The sequence below is a fragment of the Macaca thibetana genome, chromosome 10 (assembly GCF_024542745.1).
Source record: "Macaca thibetana thibetana isolate TM-01 chromosome 10, ASM2454274v1, whole genome shotgun sequence".
Lineage (NCBI taxonomy): Eukaryota > Metazoa > Chordata > Mammalia > Primates > Cercopithecidae > Macaca > Macaca thibetana.
In genome coordinates, this window is record NC_065587.1 from 61,290,994 (window position 1) to 61,314,408 (window position 23,415).

The following is a 23,415-nucleotide window of genomic DNA, read 5'->3' on the forward strand; positions in this document are numbered from 1 at the left end:
TGACTGTGGAATTCTAGCCCCCAGAAGTATGAGCCCACACGCTTCTGTTGTTCTAAACCACCCAGCTTGTAACACTTTGTCATGGGAGCTCCTGGAAACAAATGCAGAGGGGATTGGCCCTGTTTTGCAGATGATGACACAGCCTGAATGGGATGGTGATGGGGGGCTGAGGGGCTTGCACTCAGGAGTGGTCCCAGGGTTAGGGGTAGAAAATAAGCCTGTGCCTAGAAGGTATGCTGTGACAAGGGGTGTGTCGTTCAACGAGATGCACTGACAGTCAGATGCACCCTGCTTTGCTGACGCCCCTGCAGTGCTCCCATGTCATGCTGGTGACTGTCCTCGCAGGTTCCCTGCGATCTTCAGCCTGGGGAGACAGGTTCGCTGCCCCGAGTGCACCTGAGTTTCCTACAGACATCAACCGCGCAGCCTTAAGCTCCATCATTCAGCTCTAGGAGGAGCCAAGGGCATCCCTGTGGATCTGGAGACACACATCCCAGTTAAGAGTCAGAAAAATGGGGCACTTCATGGCTGTGTGACTTTGGGCAAGTTACTTAACCTGTCTGAATCTCAGTTTCCTCATCTGAAAATGGAACCATGATCCGACTGAGAGGGCTGTTGTGAGAATCCAGTGGGATAATGCGTGGGCACTCAGTGAGCCGCGGCTGCTACGTGGGGATGATGTCTCTCGGCAGCCTGTGACTAGAGTGTCACGGGATGTGTTTACCAGTCACACGCCCAACTCCTCTGTATGAGTGTGCGTGTGTGTGTGTGCCAGAATGGGGACCTCGTCCACATCCACAGAGGCCCGGGGTCTCAGCCCTCACCCAAAGCAGGGAAGGCGTCTCCCCACACTCCCCACAAGTGTTCTCCAGAGCTGTCACCTGCCCAGGGCCCTGAGGAGCGGCCTCATCTGCCTTCTGCCTCAAAGGCTCCAGGGACATGGCAGATGCTCTCCCCAGACCCCAGTGCAGGGCCCACTGCACTCACTCTCCTCGGGGTCGGCTCCTCAGCAGGTGGGGCAGGAGGGCTGGGGGGCTCCACTGGCTTTTCTAGGCCAGAAGGCAAGCTGAACAATGGCCCAGCAGCCCCTCACAGTACAGCGGGGCAGGGCCGAGTAAGCAGTGCCGAGAGACTCCACAAAATGGGGCACTTGGCGACAATGCAGACAACACCAGGCAGAGCTTCTGCCACAGGGAGGAGCTGCCAACAGGCCTCATTCAACGCCACCCCTGCAGCTCCCAGGAGAACCCCGTGGTGACAAAAGCTCGTCAGCTGGAGCAAAGCTCGTGTGGAGAAGGGAGGGTTGTGAGTGTGTGTGCGTGTGTGTGACTGTGCGTGTTTATGGATGCGTGTCATCTAGCCCAGGTTTCTTCCTCATTCTCATTTAAATGCCACAGCCTGATTGAAAACAAAATATTTAAATGTGTGAGAGTGCATGTGTGCATGTGTGTGTCTGTGAGAGTGTGTGATAGTGTGTATGCATGAGGTGGTGTATGTGTGTATGTGTGTCTGTATATGTAAGGGTGTGTGAGTGTATGTGTGTGTATGAGAGTATGTCTGTGACTGTGTGTATATGTGCCTGTGTGAGTGTATGAGAGTGTCTGTGTGTCTGTGTGTGATAGTGTGCCTGTATGTGTGAGGGTATGCGTGTCAGCGGACATGTGTCTGTGAGCATGTGTGTGAGTGTATGAGTGTGTGTGTGATAGTGTGTGTGTGAGGGGTGTGTGACAGCATATGTGTGTGTATGCATGTGAATGTGAGTGTGGCGAGTATATATGTGAGGGGGTGTGTATATGTGTGTGAGTGTATGAGTATGTGTGTCTGTATGTGTGAGGGTGTGTGTGAGTGTATATGTATGTGAGTGTATGAGTGTGTGAATGTGCATGCGTGAGGGTTTGTCTGTGTGAGTGTGTGAGTGTATGTGTCTGTATGAGGGTGTGTGTGTATGTGAGGGTGTGTCTGAGTGTGTGTCTATGAGGGTGTGTCTGTGTGAGAGTGTGCGTGTCTGAGGGTGTGTCTGTGTATGTGTGTGTCTATGAGGGTGTGTGTGAGTGTATGAGGGTGTGTGTGATAGTGCGTGTGTGTGTCTATGAGGGTGTGAGTGTATGAGGGTGTGTGTCTGTGTGTGTGTCTATGAGGGTGTGTGTATGAGGGTGTGTCTGTATGAGGGGGTGTGTGTGTCTATGGGGGTGTGTGTGAGTGTATGAGGGTATGTGTGTGACATAGTGTGTCTATGGGGGTGTGTGTGAGCATATGAGGGTGTGTGTGTGTGAGATAATGTGTGTGTCTATAAGGGGGTGTGTGTGAGAGATAGTGTGTGTGTGTCTATGAGGGTGTGTGTGTGAGCGTATGAGGGTGTGTGATAGTGTGTGTGTGTGTATGTAAGAGAGCATGTTGGGATTGCACAGCGGGGCAAAGGGCTGGGGAAACAGGTACTTCTTCTTTTTTTTTTTTTTTTTTTTTTTTTTAGACGGAGTCTCGCTCTGTCGCCCGGGCTGGAGTGCAGTGGCCGGATCTCAGCTCACTGCAAGCTCCGCCTCCCGGGTTCACGCCATTCTCCTGCCTCAGCCTTCAGAGTAGCTGGGACTACAGGCGCCCGCCACCTCGCCCGGCTAGTTTTTTTGTATTTTTTAGTAGAGACGGGGTTTCACCGTGTTCGCCAGGATGGTCTCGATCTCTTGACCTCGTGATCCGCCTGTCTCGGCCTCCCAAAGTGCTGGGATTACAGGCTTGAGCCACCGCGCCCAGCCAGGTACTTCTAATATACCCTTGGGGCCACTTTTTGGTCGGGCAACTTAGCAGTGGCTGCAAAATGTAAACACATATCTTATATTCAACAGTTTCTCCTTTCAGAATGTGTTCTCTGGATAGAAGCACACTTGTGTGCAAGGATTTAGATTCAAGAGTGTTCGTTGCAGCCTCTGCATAAGAATAGAAACCTCATCCAGCAAATTCAGTGGGGCTCAAATCCCAAAGGGTGGCTTTCTGCACCTGATGAGGAGCTCAGACTTTACAGCCCAGGGACAACGGAAAGCATGGAAGGTGTGAAGCTGGGAAGGGACATGTCCCAATTTGTGTTTTGGGTGGATCATTCCAACAGGGCAGAAAGAGCAGAGACCAAGGCCAGGAGACCAAAGGACAGGAGACAAGCTAAGATTTCAGGCTCAATTCTCTCTCCTTTGGACATTTAGAAGTTGTGGTGGCTGGTGGGGTGTGGAGTGAGGGAGAAAGAAGGGATAAAGATGATGCCCAGTTGGTACCTTGGAAGGCCTGTCCCTTTATCCCCTGACCCCCATCATCCTGCAGCCTCTGGAACCTTACGCCTCCCACCATACCTCCCCCAGAACCCCACCTGGGGAATAACTGGCATGGCGGAGAGGGACCTGGTACTGGAGTCATGGGGCCTGGGTTCAAATGCTAACTCTCCCAGTGTGACTCTGAGCAACTTAGTAACTGCCCTGTGCCTGTTTCCCCATGTGTAAAACAGAGGTAACCAACCTACCTTGCAGAATTCTTACAAGGGCTAAAAGCAATCATATGTATTTGTTTTTTTGTTTGTTTGTTTTTTGAGACCGAGTCTTACTCTGTTGCCCAGCCTGGAGTGCAGTGACGCGATCTCAGCTCACTGCAACCTCCGCCTCCCAGGTTCAAGCGATTCTTGTGCCTCAGCCTCCCGAGTAGCTGGGGCTACAGGCATGAACCATCACACCCGGCTAATTTTTGTATTTTTAGTAGAGATGGAGTTTTTTGCCATGTTGGCCAGGCTGGCCTCGAATTCCTGACCTCAAGTGATCCACCCGCCTTGGCGTCCCAAAGTGCTGGGATTACAGGTGTGAGCCACCGTGCCCGGCCAGCAATCGTAAGTATAAAGCACATAGAAAAGTGTCTGACGTGTAGTAAGCACTCACTAAATGTGAGCTACTTTTATAGCTATTCCTACTCCTACCAAACTAGGCACTTGGTAGACACTCTGCAGCTATTTATCAAATATTTGTTATTAAGATCAGCCTGAAGTCCGATCAAGGAGTGAGTTGGAAATCAGAGAATGGAAGTTCAGAGCAAGCCCCCCATCCCCATTGAACAGATGGAGAAAAGGGTTGGGCTTTCCCAAGAGGGTTCTAGATGACTTGAATCGGGGCCAGGGCTGAGTCTCGGACCTACGCTGGTTGAATGAATGACTTGGTCAGGCCTGGTAGGTTTGTTAGGGTTCCCCCGGGCATGGGAAGCCCCTCGCTTCTTTAATATGGACCCACACCCTCCGGCCCAGCCCTGCTTTAAGACCCCTCTGAATTAAATTGGCCAATTTCTCCCAGTGGGCTGGTTTACTGCTCCCATGCCCTCCCAGACTTGGGCGGCTCCCTGGAGGGCTGGAGGTCATCTGCGATGCTGGAGAAGGGCTGGGTCCTCTGGAGGCTTTCGCATGTCGGTCTGAAGAGGAGATGAGTTGTGGGTTCCAGGGAGGCACCACAGTTGCCAAAGTCCTCTTGCCTCCCTGGCAAGCCTCTCCCATCCACTTCCGCCATTACCACTGCCCTGCTGACTCCAGGAAAACCAAACTAGAAACAAAAGGAAGGTTGGGACTAGGGATGCCATTGGGATAAAAGAGTAAGAAAGAGAAGGGTAAGGCCAGACGCAGTGGCTCACGCCTGTAATCCCAGCACTTTGGGAGGCTGAGGCAGGTGGATCACCTAAGGTCAGGAGTTCGAGACCAGCCTGACCAATATGGTGAAACCCTGTCTCTATTAAAAATACAAAAATTAGCCAGGCATGATGGCGTGTGCCTGTAGTCCCAGCTACTCGGGAGGATGAGACAGGAGAATTGCTTGAACTGGAGAGGAAGAAGTTGCAGTGAGCCAAGATTGTGCTACTGCATTCCAGCCTGGGCAACAGAGAAAGACTCTGTCTCAAAAAAAAAAAAAAAAAAAAAAAAAGGGAAAAAAGAAAGAAAGAGGCGGGTAAGTGATGGGGGTGGGAAGGGCTCTGGATAGATGGGATAGGGTTCTTGTGCAGGGTCTGAAAATCTTTTCTCATGCCACAAATGATATAAAAACAGGTCAGGGTGCATAATTCGCAGGGTTCAATGGCAAATTAACTCGGGGGGTCCTTGTTCAAAAATTAAGTATTTCAACACAGCAACAGCCAAGCATGCAACCAAGCCTGGGACCCTTCTGAGCCTGGGACCTTGTGGCACTGCAGGTTACACATCTGTGGAGCTGGCCCTGTCCACAAATCTCTGAGGGCATATATAGGAGTGAGTTTTCCTGGGAAAAGGGCCCTCAGTGGTCAAGGTAGGACCCAAAAGGCTAAAAATCACTACAACTGAGGTAGGTGAGGGGCCCTTCTTCTCACCACCTCCTCCCTCCACTCGGGCAGGGTGGGGGCTAGTGAACACGCTGCATGAACCAGCTTCAGAGTAGGGCAGGCTATGGTGGCCAAGGGGACAGAGAAAGGTGGACACATGAGAGATGGAGATTAGAGTTGCGAGAGAGAGGTGAGAAGGCTGGCTCCCAGGTTTCTGACTTGAGCAACAGAATCAGTCCACAGTGGTGCTATTCACGGAGATGAAGAAAAGCTAGCAGAAGATCAGGGTGCTGTTTTGCTTGGCTGGGTGGCAGTGAGAATCAAGATTCCTATTCTAGGCATGAGAGGGTGTCAAGCAGACAGATAATAAAGCTTGGGAGGAGATGAGATGAGACACACACATTTGGGGGCCATTGGTATAGAGATGGCATCTAACCCTACTGGAATGGCTGAGGTCTCCTAGGAATTCAATGGGTGCAAAGGCTCTTGGGTACAACATCTGATTGCCCTGACACCTCACATGAGAGTATGTGTGTGTGTGTCTCATTTGTAAATGTTCTCATTTGTAAATGGAGGTGAGAATCATATCCCCATCATAGGATTTCATAAGTAAGCTTGTGGAAGGGGAACGCTTAAGACAGGCCTTGGTACCTGTTGAGCCCCCAAGGATACCAGCCATTGTAACAATAATAATCACACCATGTCATCCTTCCACAAATATGTACTGAGCCTCCAGCGTGTGTCTGGCAGTGTCTTGGGGCTTTGGATGCAGCCATGATCAAACGTGTTAGAAGGCGGTAAGTACTACGGTGAAAGGAAAGCAGAGCAGGGTAAGAAGCACGATGAGGAGGATGGGGCGGGGACTTCAATATCGAATAGGGTGGCCAGGGGAGCCCTGCTTAAAAAGTGACATTAGAGCAAGCCCTTGGAGGTGAGGGAGTGCCTCACGCAGATGTCTGAGGGAACAGCTGGCCAAAGACCATCAGCAGAGCAGTGGAGGGTGAGGCCCTAGGGTAAAGGGTAGGGGACCTTTGTGAAGGCTCCTTGTGGCACAGGGGGGCTGGTCCTCCAACAGGGCAACACCAGGTCTGTCCCACAATGAGGCAGAAGGCTCTCACATGCTGGAGAGAGCCCGTTGTCCAGCATGGCCAGGGAGCATATACCTCTAATACGGTAGAGGCAGCCTCTTGCCCACATAGCAGCTGCCCAAGCCTTTGGGTGGGCCTTGAGGCTCCCCCTGGCCCATGGAAGGGCCTCACCTGGCACAGCAGGTTCACCAGCAGGGCCTCTCCTTCTCTTGGCCGTGGAGTGTCCCCTTCCAGCAAAACTCGGCCGGGCCTTTGCTCCAGGGCTCCCAATCGAAGCATACATCGGAGTCATTTTCCTCTGAATCTGTGGAGACACGAGGCAAGGCCTCTTGGCTGATCACATGCTGTCTCCCACCCCTGACCCAGGAAGGAGTCCCCTGGCAGGCCTGGGTGTCCCTGCAGCCTTGTCTGAGGGTAAGGCCAAGGCAGAATCCTATGAGCCAGCCTTGAAGCCTCAGGAAGTCTTCAGGGCCTTAAAGGGTGACTAGGGACCAAGAAAGAAGGCTGTTCCTGTAACTCAGAAAATGGCCATATCCATCTACTAGAGGGGAGGACACATAGGTGAGCAAATGACATACCGTACTGGGCATGGGCCAGGAGGAGGCAGTGAAGCAACACAGTTATTGACCCATCCAGGCATTTGTCCACTAGTTCATTCATTAACAAGTATCTGAGTACACAGCACAAGGATCTCCACTGTAGCACTGTTTTGTGGTGAAACACACACATGAACAATAAAACACCTGGGAACTGTGTCCACGTCCACAGATCACAAGAGGTCTGGGTGACTAAGCTGTGGCACAGTCACACCACATGGAGACCCAGACCTTCCGTCTGACGGCTTGTCGTGAAGCTGTTAAAATGTTTGCATCATATCTGTATCTTCTGATTTGCAGGATATCTATGGTATATTATAAGCAAATTGAAGAGAAACGTAGTATCTTTTTGTTTAGAAAGGCAAATGCTGCCCCCTTCTCCAATTCTTTTTGAAAACCTGCACACGTTAGTAAGCATGTGCACGAGTTTGCTGACAGACTCATCTTGGGGAGGTAAGGTGAGAAAAAGGAGGGGATGGGGAAGATTATTTTTCTTACTAAACTCTTGCATTGTTTCACTAGTTGCAGGGAAGTAACAAAGGTTGTTTGTACAATGGGCATAATATCAGCATCTTCTAGGATGAGGGTTAACTGAAGACAGACATGTAAAATTCAGCACAGGACTTGGCACAGGCCTTCAACGGTGTTGGCAGTTAGTAGGTCTTACAAGTCAGTAGGGGCTGGGCATGGTGGCTCACGCCTGTAATCCCAGCACTTTTGAAGGCCAAGGCAGGTGAACCATGAGGTCAAGAGATCGAGACCATCCTGGCCAACATGGCGAAACCCCATCTCTACTAAAAGTACAAAAATTAGCCGGGCATGGTGTGGACCTGTAGTCTCAGCTACTCGGGAGGCTGAGGCAGGAGAATTGCTTGAAACCAGGAGGCGGAGGTTGCAGTGAGCTGAGATCGCACTACTGCATTCTAGCCTGGGTGACAGAGTGAGGCTCTATCTCAAAAAAAAAAAAAAAAATGTAGGATGGCGTGAAGTGACTGTTCTTCACTAGAGAGAGTATTTTTTGAACATAGAGTATGTGCGAACTGTTGTTACATTCATTTTCTCATCTAATCCTCTTAACAACTTCCTGAAGTCAATTACTAGTATTTTTTGTACTTTACAGATGAGGATGGTGAAATCACTTGTCCAGGCTCAAAGCCAGGGGGTGGTGCTACTGGATGCGAATTCAGCCTCCCCACTCCACAGTTCCCACTGGGTGCGTTTGGACTCAGGGGATTTAAAGGCAGCTTTGAATTGAACACCTTGCTCCAAAGGCCACCATGAGGGGCTGTTGCACCACTCTTCTGTTTCAGCCCCAAACCCATCTCTTGGAGATTTCCCTTCATCCTTCTGCAAACTCCTGTCAAATCGCAAAAGTAAAATACTGGCAGCAGGGCATCTTCCCCTTGAAGGGTGTGTGTGGCTTCCTCCACCTTATGGCCATGTCATGGTCAGACAGTAGCACTGTCCTCCACTGACCAGCTTCTGCAGGAGTTGAGCTGCCCATTATCATTTTTGCCTCAGTGCCAGTTTCATCAGGCAGCTCCCCTTTCCTCCCCACTTGCTCCTCCTTCGACTTGGGAAAGTGCATCCTATCGGGTACTCCACACTTAACCCTCTGTCTTCTGAGGCCTGAAACTGCCCTGAGGAGCCAGCAGGAGTGTTGGGGGGGTGGGGATGGGGAGGAGGCAGCAGAGCTACTCCTGTCTGCTTTTCAAACTGGATTTCAGGCAAACTGATTCCAATAAAAGAATCCACAGCAGAATAGAAAACCACAGGTCTGGGTGGCCTGACCCCTCTTAGCCCTCCAAACTCTGACATTGGGTCAGTTCCCAGCACAAGCGCAAAACACACACAATAATATCGGGGATTTTAGAAGATGAAGAACCTGAGGGAGGAATGCCCACCTCACTTTAAGGATGGTTTCTCTTCATTGCAAAATTAACAAAGGACTTATTTCAAAACGCCACATGACACCAGGGAGTAAACAGCCTCTCAGGAGAAAGTCTGCGGAGGACTTGGGGTGGGGTAGGTTGTGGATGGTTTTGGAGTTGGGCCTCCAAGCAAAGTGAATGCCGGAGGAGATTCACGCCGCAGGCCTTGACCTGGGTGGTAGGAGAAATGTCTCCACTCCAAAGAAGGCATCCAAAGCCACGCTACCTACATTTCCTCCCACATTGACAAAACCAGTATTGGTTGGATTATTTTCTCAGCCTACAGGAACCTACCACGTGCCAGGTGTGTATGTGTACTGTGTGCCCTGCCCTGTAAGCACCTGATATGTATCGACCACTGGAGCCTGTCACAACCCCAGGGGGCAGGTACTAGTGTTGTCTCCATTTTGTAGATGAGAAAAGCAAGGCTCACAGAGGTGCCCACCGTCACGCAGCTGGTAGGTGGCAGAGTCAGGATTTGAAGGCAGACAATTGGCTCTCTTAAGTTCACAGATGTATGACCTTGGACAGGTTGCTTCTCCTCTCCAAGCCTCAGTTTCCCCAATTGTGATATAAGTATTATTATGCAGGGTTATTCTGAGGATTAAATAAGATTATGCATGTCCAGTGTTGAGCACAAGGCCTGGTACATAGTCAGTGTTGCAAATAGGTTCACTATTATTAGGAAGTATTAAGCAAGGATGACTTTGGGAGGCCGAGGCAGGTGGATCACGAGGTCAGGAGATCTAGACCATCCTGGCTAACATGGTGAAACCCCGTTTCTACTAAAAGTGCAAAAAATTGGCCGGGCATGGTGGCAGGCGCCTGTAGTCCTGGCTACTCATGGTCCCAGCTGCTCGGGAGGCTGAGACAGGAGAATGGCGTGAGCCCGGGAGGCGGAGCTTGCAGTGAGCCGAGGTTGCACCACTGCACTCCAGCCTGGGCGACAGAGCAACACTCCATCTCGAAAAAAAAATAATAATAAAAGAAGCAAGGATGAGGCCAGGTGCGGTGGCTCACGCCTGTAATCCCAGCACTTTGGGAGGCCGAGGTGGGCAGATCACCTGAGGTCAGGAGTTCGAGACCAGCCTGGCCAACATGGTGAAACCCCATCTCTACTAAAAATACAAGTATTAGTCAGGTGTGATGGCACGCACCTGTAATCCCAGCTACCCAGGAGGCTGAGGCAGGAGAATCACTTGAAGCCAGTAGGTGGAGGCTGCAGTGAGCCGAGATCATGCCACTGCACTCCAGCCTGGGTGACAAGAGTGAGACTGTCTCAAAAAAAAAAAAAAAAAAAAAAAAAGGATGAAATCTGAACCTGTGTCTTCCAGAGTCCAGAGAGACAGCTTTTATCACCAGTAGCAAACAAGTCTGACTCCCCACCAGCTGTGGGGCCCAGTGCCTGAACTGTACCCCTCAGGGAGAGCTGTGGTCTACCCTGGGACTATGAGGAGAATATACGTTAAATAAACATTTTCTAGAGACAAGAGGGCATCCCAGGTTCTTGCTAGGAACTCCCAATAATTACACAATTACAAGTCCCTGCATTTGAGATCATGGGGCTAGTGGGGGTGTGGGGAGGGACTTCTCACCCCGCCTCAACAACATCTGACCATTGCTGGCAACATGTGCTGCGCCCTCCCTGCCTAGCTGGCCAAAGGTCATGGCGCTCAGCAGCAGGAGGTGGAAGATCAAGTGGTCCCCACAAAGAGGCCTTTTTTTTGGGACACAGGATCTCATTCTGTCTGCTGGAGTACAGTGGTACGATTTCGGCTCACTGCTGCCTCGACCTCCCAGGCTCAAGCAATTCTCCCACCTCAGCCTCCTGAGCAGCTGGGACCACAGATGCATGCCACCACACCTGTCTAATTTTTGTATTCCTTGTAGAGACGTTGCCCAGCCTGGTCTCAAACTCCCGGGCTCAAGCAACCTGGCCACCTTGGCTTCCCAAAGTGCTGGGATTACAGGCGGGAGCTACTGTGCCCAGCAGCAAGAGACCTCTTGCTGAAGGGGATGCTCAGGGAGACACATGCCAGAGGACCATAAGTCCCACTCCTGCCACACAGCCAGGCCATATCCTGGCCCAGCCACCCCTAGCTTCCTCCACAGCCAGCTTGGTCCCACCTCTTGCTCCTCTTGCTCCCATGCTGAGGTCAGGGTGAATGTCAGTTGGCTTCCATGAGCTTGCCTCCCAAAGAAGCCAGATCCTTTCTGATACATGACCTAGGCAGAAAACAGTGAGTGGTCTGCAGGTACCTGAAAAATGCCTAAGGCTGCTGTATCCCATTGTACAAGCTGTTTACTGCACAAAAGCACCCAATCGAGAGGGTGAGCAGTGAGCTGAAATCCAGCCCACGCTCTGCTCACAGAGCCTTGTGCCCCAGCTGATAGGGGCACCTAGAAGTTCATCTCCTGGATTATCCCTCCTGGAGGGATAACCTCTGTCTAATTTGTTCAAAAGATCACTCTCGAACTCTAGGTTCAAACTCTAGGACTCACTCTCGAACTCTAGGTTAAGAAACCCTAAACAACCAAACCACCTTTCCACTGAAGAGTTGACTGCTTGTATCTAAGCCAGCACTTAAAATGACTGAACGAAGCCCCTTCTGCAGTTGTTTCAGGGCACACTGGCCTATTCGGCCACCTGCCCAGCTCCAGGATTAAGGTCCTGCCTGGGCAGGGTAAGAAGCTCACCTTGGCTAAGTAAGAAGCGTAGCCAGACGATCAATAAGAACAGCAAACCCACAGGGAGGCAGAACCAGAAAACCAGGAAAGAAAATGTGAGGTCGTTCACCAGCGGCATCAAAGGGTACCTCATGGTGCATGTGTGGCTAAGCTGGGCCAGCCTGGGCTGGGCTGGCAGGGCTGCCCCAAGGGACCTGGCAGCCTGGGCCATGCTCTGCTCTCAGCCCAATTGTGACTGAGCTGTGAGGTAACAAGGAAGTTACAGTGTCCTTCAGGCAAAGTACGCAGGGGACACTCTGAGGGAGAGGTGTTCTGGACGAAAGGGTGGGAAGCGAGGCAGTGAGACAGAGTCTGGCTGAGAATTAAAAAGCCCAGGTTTCCAGGCAGGCCTGGGTTTGAATCTCAGCCCAGTAGCTATTGGGTTCATGATACCCCTCTGTCACTTTCTTGTAAGATGGAGATAATTTTGTTAAATTAGAAAAACAGATGGGACAAAAATTACCCTCGAGATTGGTGTTCATATACCTGAAGTCACAGAGCCCCTCCAGGAGCCAGCCGGGTCCCCAAGTCCTGTAATACCAGCTGTGTGCGCCCACATCCACACTGTGGGAGTGCTGGGGACTGCGGCAAACTGGGTGGAGCTTACTGCATCCTAAGCATGCAGTGATGGCAGCTCCCACCAATAACTGCTATGAATGAAATGCAGGTCCATTATTGCAGGACTCCTAACTTTCCCAAGCCAGGCAAAAAGTCTACATTTCTATGTGACATCTCCCAAGTTTAAAATGTTGGGTCAGACCTCGTTAAAGCACTGTTGGCTAAACCAAACGTCTGCCAGGCTGGATTGGTCACTGGGCTGCCACTTAAAACTTTTAAAATCTAACACATAGATTATTCTGATTACTAGATTAAATGACTATAAATGATTATTACTTAATCTGGAAGCTTCTGTGCCTTTCCTTATTAGGGTTTTCTGTGAGGGGCTTCTAACGACTTGAATCTTGTTCCTTGATCTCCTGAGTGGCCAGAACACTTCCACATGCCATCCTCATCTTCTCTTATCTGTCATCCGTTCACTCATGAAGTATTCAGTAAACCTCCATGCGCCAGACCACGGCAGAAAGGCTGCTTCGGACTTCCCACTGGAGTGGCTGCTGCACGGTATTCTCCAAAAGGACCCTTGGACCACCTGCCTAAAGCTGCCAGCAGATGGGTGGGTGCTGGAGTGTATTTATTAAACACGCCAATTCCCAGGCTCACCTTCGTCTCCTCAGACCTCTTGGGGGTGGGGGTGTGGCTTGGGATTCAACACACTGATAAGCAACCAGAATGATTCCGACACAGGCTTGATTTTGAGACCACGGCGTCTCATGACTTAAAAGCACCTGTTGAAAAGGCAAACCCAGGTCCAGGCTGGGGGAGCAGCTGCAGGAAGTGGGCGGTAAACCTAGGGAGAAACATGGAGTAGAAAACCCGCTTATAGGAAAAGACACCAATTCAAGGAGAAGGGCGCATGGGGCCAGCAACAGGAAAAAATAAGAGCATGGGAGGGGCTGGGAGAGCTGGGACATGGTTTCGAGAGTCCTAGCCCAGCTGTGGGATGGCCAAAATTCCTACAAGAGGAAGTCTGGGAAAATGGACTAGAATGCATGACCAAGAGGGGCAGTGCCCTGGCAGGGGGCACCTGATGCAGGGCCCAGAGGCCAAGAGGAGGAGGAGCAGGTGGTATGGGTTGAGAGTGGTTCCCTGGCACTGGGTCCTGAAGGGGTTGGGGTCGCAGAGGCTGAGCAGCATAGCTGGGAAAGGCTTGAGCACACATTTTTCTCTGGTTACAAAACCTTTCCAGACACCAAAACAGGGCTATTGTGGTCAGCTTCCCTGGCCACTAGGCCCAGCTGGAGGTCCTGTTGTGAGTGGGCAGAACAGACACTGCAAGGTAGGCAGGTCCCAGGCACAGTTCAGAGGGTGGCACACGTCAGCAGCTCTTGGCACAGGCATGACCACAGTGGTTCTCATGGTTGTTTCAAGTGGTCCATTCACTCCTCTATGTGTGATCCAGGCCTGAAGGCGCTCATCTGGCTCCAAGATGCTCTACACAAAGGGGGCAGTGGGCAGCAGGGGATGATCTCTGCATCTCCCCACTTTGCTGACTGTCTAGCCCTGGTAGGGCTCAAATTTTCTGCAAGCAGAGGGCACAGCCGGCACTTTCACTCCCATAACGTAAGTATCTATCTCCTCAGCAATTCCCAGCCTCTGAAAGGTGAGCCTCTATTGGCAGTGTTTTAATTATACAAGCTCCTTCCAGCAGAGAAGGCCAAATATTTTTCTTAAAATTAATCAAACTTTGAGTATTTCATGAAATACTCATTTAATGTTCAATTAAACTACAGATCTAAATTATAAAGGGCAGCCAAAGCCGAGCAGACATCCCCTGGAAGGGTAAAATTCACAGCACCAGTGTAGGAGTAAACCCCCAGCCTGTATCCAAAAGCACACACAAAGTTATTAGATAAGAATCTCCTTAAAATTTAATTGACTAAATGTATTACATTCAATATTCCATGGGCTTCTGGACAAAGGATCGGCATAAATACAAACAAACCTCTGGACCTTCTTCCCTAACCGACGAAGATGAAACACAGGAGGCAAGGGGCACGGGTACACCTTCATATTTACACTTTGCCTTTACTTTACAGTTCAGTGCCAGAAATATTTACAGAAAATACAATAAGAAAAAGAGCATGTCTTGGCAACATACTGAAATTCATACAAACTGTATATATGATTTCAAGCAAATAATGACACTGCTTATTTTTTAGCCACAACTGCCAACCCCTTCAGAGGAGAAAGATGTCTTGGTCACTGTAAGAGATGAGGACTTGGGAAACTTGGTTTGCTTCAACAAGTATTTATTGGGCGCCTACCATATGCAAGGCACTGTGGAATCCCAAATTACACCTTTTCCCTCATCATAAAAAAAGAAAAGCATCTGAAGAACATGAGTTGATATTCTGAGAAAAACACTGTAAGTACATGGCTTCTTTAGCTACTAAGAAACCCACCGTTTGATTCCACTTCGTACGGATGGACCACCTCCAATCTCTCCAACTCAGGAAAAGAGGCTGTCACGGAAATCTTTAAAACAGACCATCTGACTCCAATCAATCGTCATTTCATGTAAACACAGCAATCAGTTCTTTTCAGGAAGACAGAACCTGAATGGGCTTTAAAATGGTGAATAGAGAACTACTGCCAGCAGGAGTGTCAAATTACCTCAGGAAGACAGAACCTGAATGGGCTTTAAAATGGTGAATAGAGAACTACTGCCAGCAGGAGTGTCAAATTACCTCCAATACGTGTTTCTTTCTTTCTTTTTTACCAACTACCACAAAACACATCTTTGAGCAAGGCTAACTTTCACTTTGGGTAAAGCTCCACCTTCCAGAAGAAATGACTCTGCCTCTCTAGAACCCAGTCTGAAGACTCTGACAAATGCTTCCCTAGTGTATGGAGAAAGTAACCATTCATGAAGGCCTCATACACAGAACCTGCAGGTAACCAACAATACTGGTCAAAGGTGTGGGTATTTGTATTTATCAATGAATCCAGAGGAAAATGGGCTGCCCTGAAATAAAGGATATGGAAATGAAGGAAAATGTGCATGAGTATGTGTATGTGTGTGTGTGTGTGTGTGTGTGTGTGTGTCTCATTAGTTCTTTCAAAGGCCCAATGGATGGAAGAGGGTCTCAGGAGGAAGCCCTAGACAAAAAGGAAAGCTAGCTAAATAAGGAAATGATTAACAAGGTAAAAGCCCTCCTCACTGTCCTCAGTGCTCCCAACCAGAGAGGAGCAGAAAAGCTCCCTCCTGCAACTTAAGAAGGCAGAAGGGCAACCTTACTTACCACCTTCCTCTTCACAGAATGCCACACTCATCCACCCCCTGGCACACCCAACAGATACAGCAACTGAACTGTTTTAAGCCACAGACAAAAGTGGTCCTGGCTTTCCCCCAGAGGCTAGAACATATGCTGGCAAATTTATCAAATGGACTACAAAATATTAATATTAGGTGCTAAATATGTTCCTCTGGTGCTATTCTACTCAGTGACTTTTAACACAGGCAAGTGGGTGAACACAGTGACCATGAACTCAGATCCATAGAGATGGGACAAAAATTACCCCCGGCATCGGTGTTGATATACCTGAAGTCACAGACCCCCTCCAGGAGCCAGCCGAGTCCCACTGACGAGTTAAGCGTTCTTAGCACTCCCTCTTTGGGCAGATGTTATTTTGAGCAGAAGGAACCAGCGCCTGGTAAGGTACGGTACGGGTATCCCATAGTCCACTGGCTCCGTACACACTGGGAGTTTCATGCCTTCAGGGGCTGTACATCCCTCCTTCCCTGGAAGACCAGGGAGTCTCCCAGATCACAAATGCATTCAACATCATTGTTTACGTATCAAATACATTGGAATTACAAAGAGTTGCCAGAAATTAGACCTAACTGAAGGATCAGCAAGTCCAACCCTCATACACACACACAGCATATTTTTCTGAAATTAACTATGCCAAAGGTAAAAGTCTGATCTGAAGAATCATACTGAAGAAGTACATCTACATCAGTTATTTTTAACCTCTGCAATGTTGTAAGTTACATGTTAATTTATAGCCTTCTCTGCTCACTTCAACTAGAACAAGAGCCCATTTTCCCCTCAAAATGTCAATCTAGAATTACCTTGAAAGTTATTAAACCGCATCTTGTTCCTGTGAACCACTAGAACATTTTTTAGGGTAGAATTGGCTCATCTTTATCCCGAATGCCCTCTCCCACGCTACCATCTGGAAACATCAATTTATTGCCCAGCTTAAAAAGAAAATCAACTATTGAATAATAATACTATAACCTGAACGGAAACTGGAGTCATAGAAAGAGGAGGTTATCTTTACCTGAGCTTAAAACAAACATGAAGAACAGGTTATGGCAAACTTTAAACCAAGAGCTGCTATGCCCATATTTCTTGCTTATAGATGACAAAATGCATACTTCTGGAATAAGAGACTTTTGCACAGGGAATTAGGTCCCACACTATCCCCACCCCCTAAGTAACCCACCATAACATCAAACCAAACAGATCGTCGCAGCTCTGACCCCCAGTCTACTGACATCAGAGTTCAAGGGGAAAACACCCCTTACACAACTGTGATCATTTCTCTTTGGACTTTAAATATCACTTATTTTCTTAACATAAAATAATCTTACTAAAGAAGAAAGCACATGAGAATAGGATAAATGAGCAGTGTATACTGTAGCACTGTAACAGGAATCCTTGTAAGGATGTTCTGGGTCTGGCCACCTCAAAAGTTTTATCCCTGCAGAAAAGTAGCAGCGAGGTAACAGAAGTATTTCCAAAACCTGGCAGGGATCTGTTGGCTGGCAAAGTCCAGAAAACATGACAACAACAGCCATTTCTAACAGTAGCCACCCAAAGAGATGGTCACTCATGTTTGTCAATTATGAGGAAATCCAGTAGTTCTCTGGGAGATCTGAATTAGTAGCGCTGAGAGGCTATTCCTGAACCCCATTTTAGAATCCTTCATAAACTACTGCAGTTTGCTGCTTGGTCCTGAAATAAGAGACAATGGATGAAACCAAATAATTTTCAACCCTTATTGTGAATTTACATTTCTTTAAATGATATTTAATGAATGAATCACAAATGTTTAACCTGTCATTATGTCACCCCGCTGGACAACAATGGAGAGAGTGGGGGTATCACTGCTATCTTAAAACTTTTAACCCCACAAACTTTATTTGTATCCCCATTAAAGGACAAGGCCATGCTCCATTTCCGATCTGTTCCTGGGTGGCCCAGAAACTGAGGCTTTCAGACAGATCTGTGCAGTGATGAGAAGGACAACTTTCTGAAATATGGAGAAAAAAATATGACATATTTTAATGTCAGGCTTCTTATCTGAGCAAAAAACATGTATCATCTTTTCTTTTTGTCAGTGTGACAGCTGGATGACAAGACCTACAAGTGAGTAGAAGGCTGTGACTTCTTTCCTTCTCCTCCATGCTATCAACATGAGTCTTTAAATGTCCTGGAAGATTCTGAGAAAGATTTTAATTTTGAATACAACCTCCTAAAAAGTGAGGTATAAAACTATCTTCAACTTCTATATTGCAAATTTGTTGATACTACCAATGCACGTGTTTAACTGAGATGCATAAAAGCCTTTCTCCTCAAAAGGCTTATGTTTAACTAAAATTGTCATCTTTAAAAGAAAGTTTATGGCTAAAATGTATATCATCATGATCAGCAGGAATATGATTGTGTCTGGGAGCCCATTTCACTAGACAGCCCGAAGTCTTCTATCAAATGGGTTATAATGTGTTTCTTCTATTCTGGTGATTAAACAGTAAGCTCTTGGGAGTGATTTGTTTTTATTTATACAGTGATCACCTATCAAACTGTTCTGCTGTGTTACAGTTCCCGAACTGGAGTTCAACAGTCTTAGAAATTCAGGGGTCTAAGAACTGCAGTTCTTGAGTCCAACCTCCTGGAAAAGTGAAGTATAAAACTCTGGCTCCAACTGTTTGTTCCGGTACTTGTTGACAATGTCGGTGATTTTCTGTTTCCGGCGGACATGGGGTGGACTGTAGGAGTCACTCTCCAGTCTCTTCCTTCTACAAATGTTAATTACAGTCTGCCTCACCAGAAAGCCTTGAAAATAGAGAGTTTTAAAATAAATGTTAAAAACTAGTCACTTAGGTAGGTGAACTGTAAGTATTCAGGTGAACTACCCTACGCATACTCAAACTATTTCATTCAACTTGCAAATTTCCCATCCCCAGAGAGATAGACATAGTGCCAAGATAAAACTGTCACAAGAAACACACAATGACAGGAAAAGGAGAATAAAAATCTAGTCTAAGAACCTATTTTCCGTCCTGGATGACAAACAGCTGTCTTCATTATTTTAATACTAGAAGTTGGTGAGGTTTTGCTTACACTTACTAGATTAAGGACAGATTAAAAAAGAACAAAACATGCTCCGTTTTTAACAAGAGCCAGACCATTTCCTACATGTGGAAACTATTAAGTAATTATCACCATTTCCTTATATTGACTTCTTTTTGGTTTATAAAAATGATAAAGAGAAAGAAAATGTAACTCTTCAGCCACATATGAAGACCTTACCAAGAGCTCGCCTGCTGACAATCATCCCATCCACAAGAGGGATGACCATGTTAAATTTTCCAGTGGCTCCTTGAATTTTTATCCGGAATAATCCAGTGTTTAAAGGGTGGATGAAGATGACAGGAACTTCTTTTTCAAGAGTCGTAGATCTTAAGAAAAGAAAATTTTTATCTCAGACACCCAAGAGTTGAAGTCCCCCACATACAGCCTAAGATTACTAAAGGGACCTGTTGCTTGGCAGTGGTATGAGAAAAGCCAAGGGGTCAGTCTGCTCAGAATGTGCTTTCTGGGAATCTATGCTGCTGCCCCCTATAACACCTGGTCCTAAAGGTTCATTACTGGCTCAGGCTTTCTAAGCTAACAGAAAGGGGCTGAAAAAATATATATACCTGGAAAACCACTAGGGACACTGGGTGGAAGGAGAGGCCAGAGAACTCTATTGCATGGAGTTAAGAATCTAGCAACCACCTATGGGACTTTCACTTTAGTTCCTCTTCTTGTAGGGAACAAAAATGTGGCCAGCCAGAGTACAGGGAATTCCAGCATAGTCAAGGCTGGTAATCCCAGAGCAGAAGCAGGAACACAGCTTTGGCCCATTACAGGAATCCCTGATATAATTTTTTTTCAGGGTGGGGAAGGAGGTTGGGAGAGCCATTAATCCAAGCCAGCTGCAAGTGTCCTTCTCGGCTATGGTGATAAATGGCCACATTGTGGCAGGGCCAAAGCCCTCACAGCCTCTGGCCAGGCAGCAGATGCTAAAGTCGGCAACTGCCTCTATGGAGGGGTGAGTTACTCATTACACACCAGGGATCGGCCAACCCATCTAGTATGACATGTTATTTGTGATGCTACATGTTGAGGTCTTTTTGCAACCCAATGAGTTTTCTTTCTATATAGGTAAGGTGATTTTGGCCAAAGCAACACTGAATCAGTGTTTCAAGACATTAAAAAAAAAAAAAAGAAAAAGAAAAATCAATCCTCGAGTAATTCTGTCCCCAAGATAAATTATAAACTTTGCTAATCTACCAATAAAATATACATTTTACTGTCAAATTGTATTACAACCTTTGACCTAAAAAGATGAAAACTTGAGAGGCCGAGGTAGGAGGATCGCTTGAGCCCAGGAGTTCGAGACCAGCCTGGGTAACATGGTGAGACCTTGTGCCCAATTTTTTTTTTTTTTTTTAAATTTAAAAAAAAAAGGTGAAAACAACAAAGACAGTATATGATAAGTCTCTTCTAATTAGTTCTAGAAAAGTCTACTCATAACTATTCTATAGTCTCTTCTTTAGCAAGTTAGTGTCATAAAGAAAAAAGGACTGTTCCAGATTAAAAGAGATGGAAGGAATTAAAACCAGGTATACAGTCCTGGAGTGAATTCTTTACCAATTGTGAAGAATATTTTAGTAAAAATGAAGAAATTTGAATGTTGCCTATTAGATAATATTAAGAAAGTATTAGTAACTTTATTATTGTGATGTTATGTTTAGCTATCTGACTTTTCAGATGCATACTGATGTATTTGGAACATAAAGATACCTGTAATTTGTTTTAAAACACCAAAGCATAAAAAGCATGGAAGTTTTAAGAATGACTTGCCCTCTTTTAGAAATTTAAAATGATAATGCTAAAATAAATCATCTTTACTGACTTCATTTCAACAACAATCATCTAACAATATTAGAATAAATTCATCTTATATGCAATTTGAATCAGCTCACATAACTAAAAGGAACTTAAAAATATCAAGTTTGAGGGTATCTCTGTGATGAGAGAGATGCAGGGCCAATGCATTTGGGGTCAAAGGCCTGGATTCAGGAAACTTTCTCCTGCATTTACTGGATGTGTGATACTAAGGAATAACCTCTTTGAACCTATTTTATCCCACAAATAAAACAGGGAAAATAATTGTTAAACTCTTAGTTGTAAACCAAAAACAAGCAAGCAAACCTTGAAAACTACAAAGCCTACACAACTACATTGTTACCATTCTTAGAATCAGATTATTCTCTTTTTATCCTTCTTGTGAATGGGCAGGTAAAACAGAAATTTTAACCCAATTATAAAGTTAGTATTACATTTCGCTTAGAAACATTTTTCCATTAATTAGCTCATATGATTTAGGATATTTTAGCTGCTATTTGGCCACATTGTTTTGGCCAATTTAACTCCATTATTTCAATCTAATATTGCTACCCTATTATTACGGTCTTTATTAATATTAAATTGCCTCTACTTCTCCATTTTTCTTTTTGCTCTAGATAACTGTAAAATAGCAATTAATTTTACTATTAAAACTCTTGCTAAAGCACCCAACATCACTAATCATCAGGGAAATGCAAATCAAAATCATAATGAGATAGCACCTCACTCCAGGTAGGATGGTCATTTTCAAAAAAACCAAAAGAAAACAAGTGTTGGCGAGAATGTGGAGAAAAGGAAATCCCCTTGTATGCTGTTGGTGGAAACGTAAACTGGTGCAGCCACCATGGAAAACAGTATGGTTCCTCAACAAATTAAAAACAGAATGTTCATATGATCCAGCAATCCCACTTCAGGGTATATATCCAGAGGAACTGAAACCAGGATCTCAAAGAGATAGCAGCACTCCCATTTTCACTGCAGCATTATTCACAATAGCTAAGACATGGAGGCAACTTAAATATCCATCAATGGACAAATATATAAGGAAAATGTGGTGTACACATACAATGAAATATTATTCAGTCTTAAAATGGAAATCCTGCCATTTGTGACAGCATGGGTGAATCTAGAGTACATTATGCTAAGTATAAGGCAGGCACAAAAAGACAAATTCCACATGATATCACTTATATGACAAATCTAAAATAGTTAAACTCAGAGAAGCAGAGAGTAGAATGCTAGTTGTCAGGAACTGGAAGGAGGGAAAAAATGGGCAGGTATTGGCCAAAAGGTGGTACACAGTTTCAGTTATGAAGGATAAGTCCTAAAGATCAACAGTACAGTGGCTATAGCTAATAATACAGTATTGTATACTTAAAAATTTGCTAAGAGGGCAGATCTTATGTTAAGTGGTTTTTATCACAAAATAATAATAATAATGAATTAAGTGGGCAGGAGAAAACTTCTGGATATGGTAGAAGTGCTCAGGAATAGATTGTTGTGATGGTTTCATGGAGATATACTTATCTCCAAACTCATCAAGTTGTATACATTAAGTATGTATAGCTTTTAACATGTTAGTCATACCTCAATAAAGTGGCTTTTAAAAAGTCCATGCTATAATAATTTGATAACCTTGTATGTTGTATACAAACTTCTTTGATCTTTTTTCTCTATTTTTATTTCTAATTGTCCACAACTCTTTTGTTTCATAATTCTTTATTTATTAAGCTGCAATCAATATATTAAAAAAAGACATGCTGTTGAAATTCAAGCAAATAGAGTGTACCTCAGTGAAGTGCTACTATTTGCAGTAGTTTCCACACCAGTACTGATCTCTGTCATCAGCTCTGAGAGGGGAAAGTTTTCTGGAAGAAAATAATAGCATTATAATTAATATCTCCCTCATTTTCCCAAACAGATAACAGGAAATCTTATTTTCTAATCTCTTCACATAAATGAGTGGCAAATATATGGATTGTGCTGTCCTGAAATATCATCTTAATTATTCTCTACAAATTAAAAAAATCATCTCTCATTTTTTTAGCTAATTTCATCTAAAGCAAAGAGTTTTTAGAAAATACATTCTGTGATCTTTGAGGGCTTTGTTGAAAAGTAACTATCACATTTTCCCAAAAACTCTGGGCTGGATGGGATTTTAGGCAAAGTATATAATTCTAATGCTCAATGTTGCTTACGTAAAAATCATGAGAAACTTACCCAGAGGGCAACTCTTAAGGACAAACTAAGCTTTATACTAAAACGAGACAGTAGAGCATGTGGGTGGAGAGAGGGTAAGCGAAGCGCTTCCCCTTCCCCTTTCCAAAGGTCCTGGGATGACTGAGACCAACTGGCAACAAACCACTGACTGTGATGCCAACAGGAATAACTAAAAGCTTTGTATCTACTAGTCTCATCAAATCTTCACAACTATGAAAAAAGTAACAGGATTTAACAGACGAGTAATCTAAGGCTTAAAGAAACTGAGTAGTGGAGCTGGGGTGCAAACCCAGGCTTGCTGAACTCCAGGACTAGCTCCTGGCCACACCGTGCTTATATGCCCATTCCCTGTAGACATTTAGCAAGTCATTGTCATATATTGTCATTTTATTTATGGACAAAGTCCTCATACAGTACCTATATCATCATAGCGTTCCACCCAGACTACAGAAACTCTTGTCTCAGGTCCAAGGGGAGGAACAGGGCGACCCTGAGGCAGCTTCCTCATTCTGGAACTGGGACTGAGCTATATGAAGAAGAAGACAGAGAGCGGGAAAAACAACAGCAACAAAAAACTGGCTTAATAAAACTACCCAGTCATTCATTTGTCAAGGTGCTCAGTGATATAAGTATCAGGTCATGGAAAATCACTTTAGGAAAACATGTATACATTTGCAACAAAGCACTTCTTTGGCTCCTGTTCATCAGTCTTAACCTAGGACAAGAAAATGAAGGCTTAAAATTG

At 45.9% G+C, this 23,415-nt stretch overlaps 2 protein-coding genes across 12 annotated transcripts in view; both read right to left on the minus strand.

Moving 5' to 3' along the window:
- Positions 1-4,193: 4,193 nt before the first annotated feature.
- On the minus strand, positions 4,194-12,990 carry ADIG (adipogenin). Of its 6 annotated transcripts, none has more exons than XM_050807362.1 (4): positions 11,614-11,788; positions 11,044-11,142; positions 6,579-6,693; positions 4,194-4,428 (listed from the first exon to the last, which is right to left on the minus strand). In XM_050807362.1, coding segments are annotated over exons 1-4 (339 nt in total). In that variant the 5' UTR covers positions 11,738-11,788; the 3' UTR covers positions 4,194-4,427. The 6 variants fall into 6 exon arrangements, 5 of the variants coding, with proteins under 5 accessions (XP_050663319.1, XP_050663317.1, XP_050663316.1 ...); XM_050807360.1 differs by having other exon boundaries at positions 4,194-4,556; XM_050807359.1 differs by having other exon boundaries at positions 4,194-4,580.
- Positions 12,991-14,109: 1,119 nt separating this feature from the next.
- RALGAPB (Ral GTPase activating protein non-catalytic subunit beta) overlaps positions 14,110-23,415 on the minus strand; it is a 109,965-nt gene continuing 100,659 nt past the window's right edge. For all 6 annotated transcript variants that reach the window (XM_050807010.1, XM_050807009.1, XM_050807008.1 and 3 more), the window contains 5 exons: positions 23,088-23,196; positions 22,240-22,318; positions 18,807-18,955; positions 14,894-18,329; positions 14,110-14,819 (listed from right to left, as the gene is read on the minus strand). In XM_050807010.1, the coding sequence (XP_050662967.1) occupies positions 18,136-18,329; positions 18,807-18,955; positions 22,240-22,318; positions 23,088-23,196 (531 nt within the window). In that variant the 3' untranslated portion in view covers positions 14,110-14,819; positions 14,894-18,135. The remainder of the gene's footprint in view (positions 14,820-14,893; positions 18,330-18,806; positions 18,956-22,239; positions 22,319-23,087; positions 23,197-23,415) is intronic.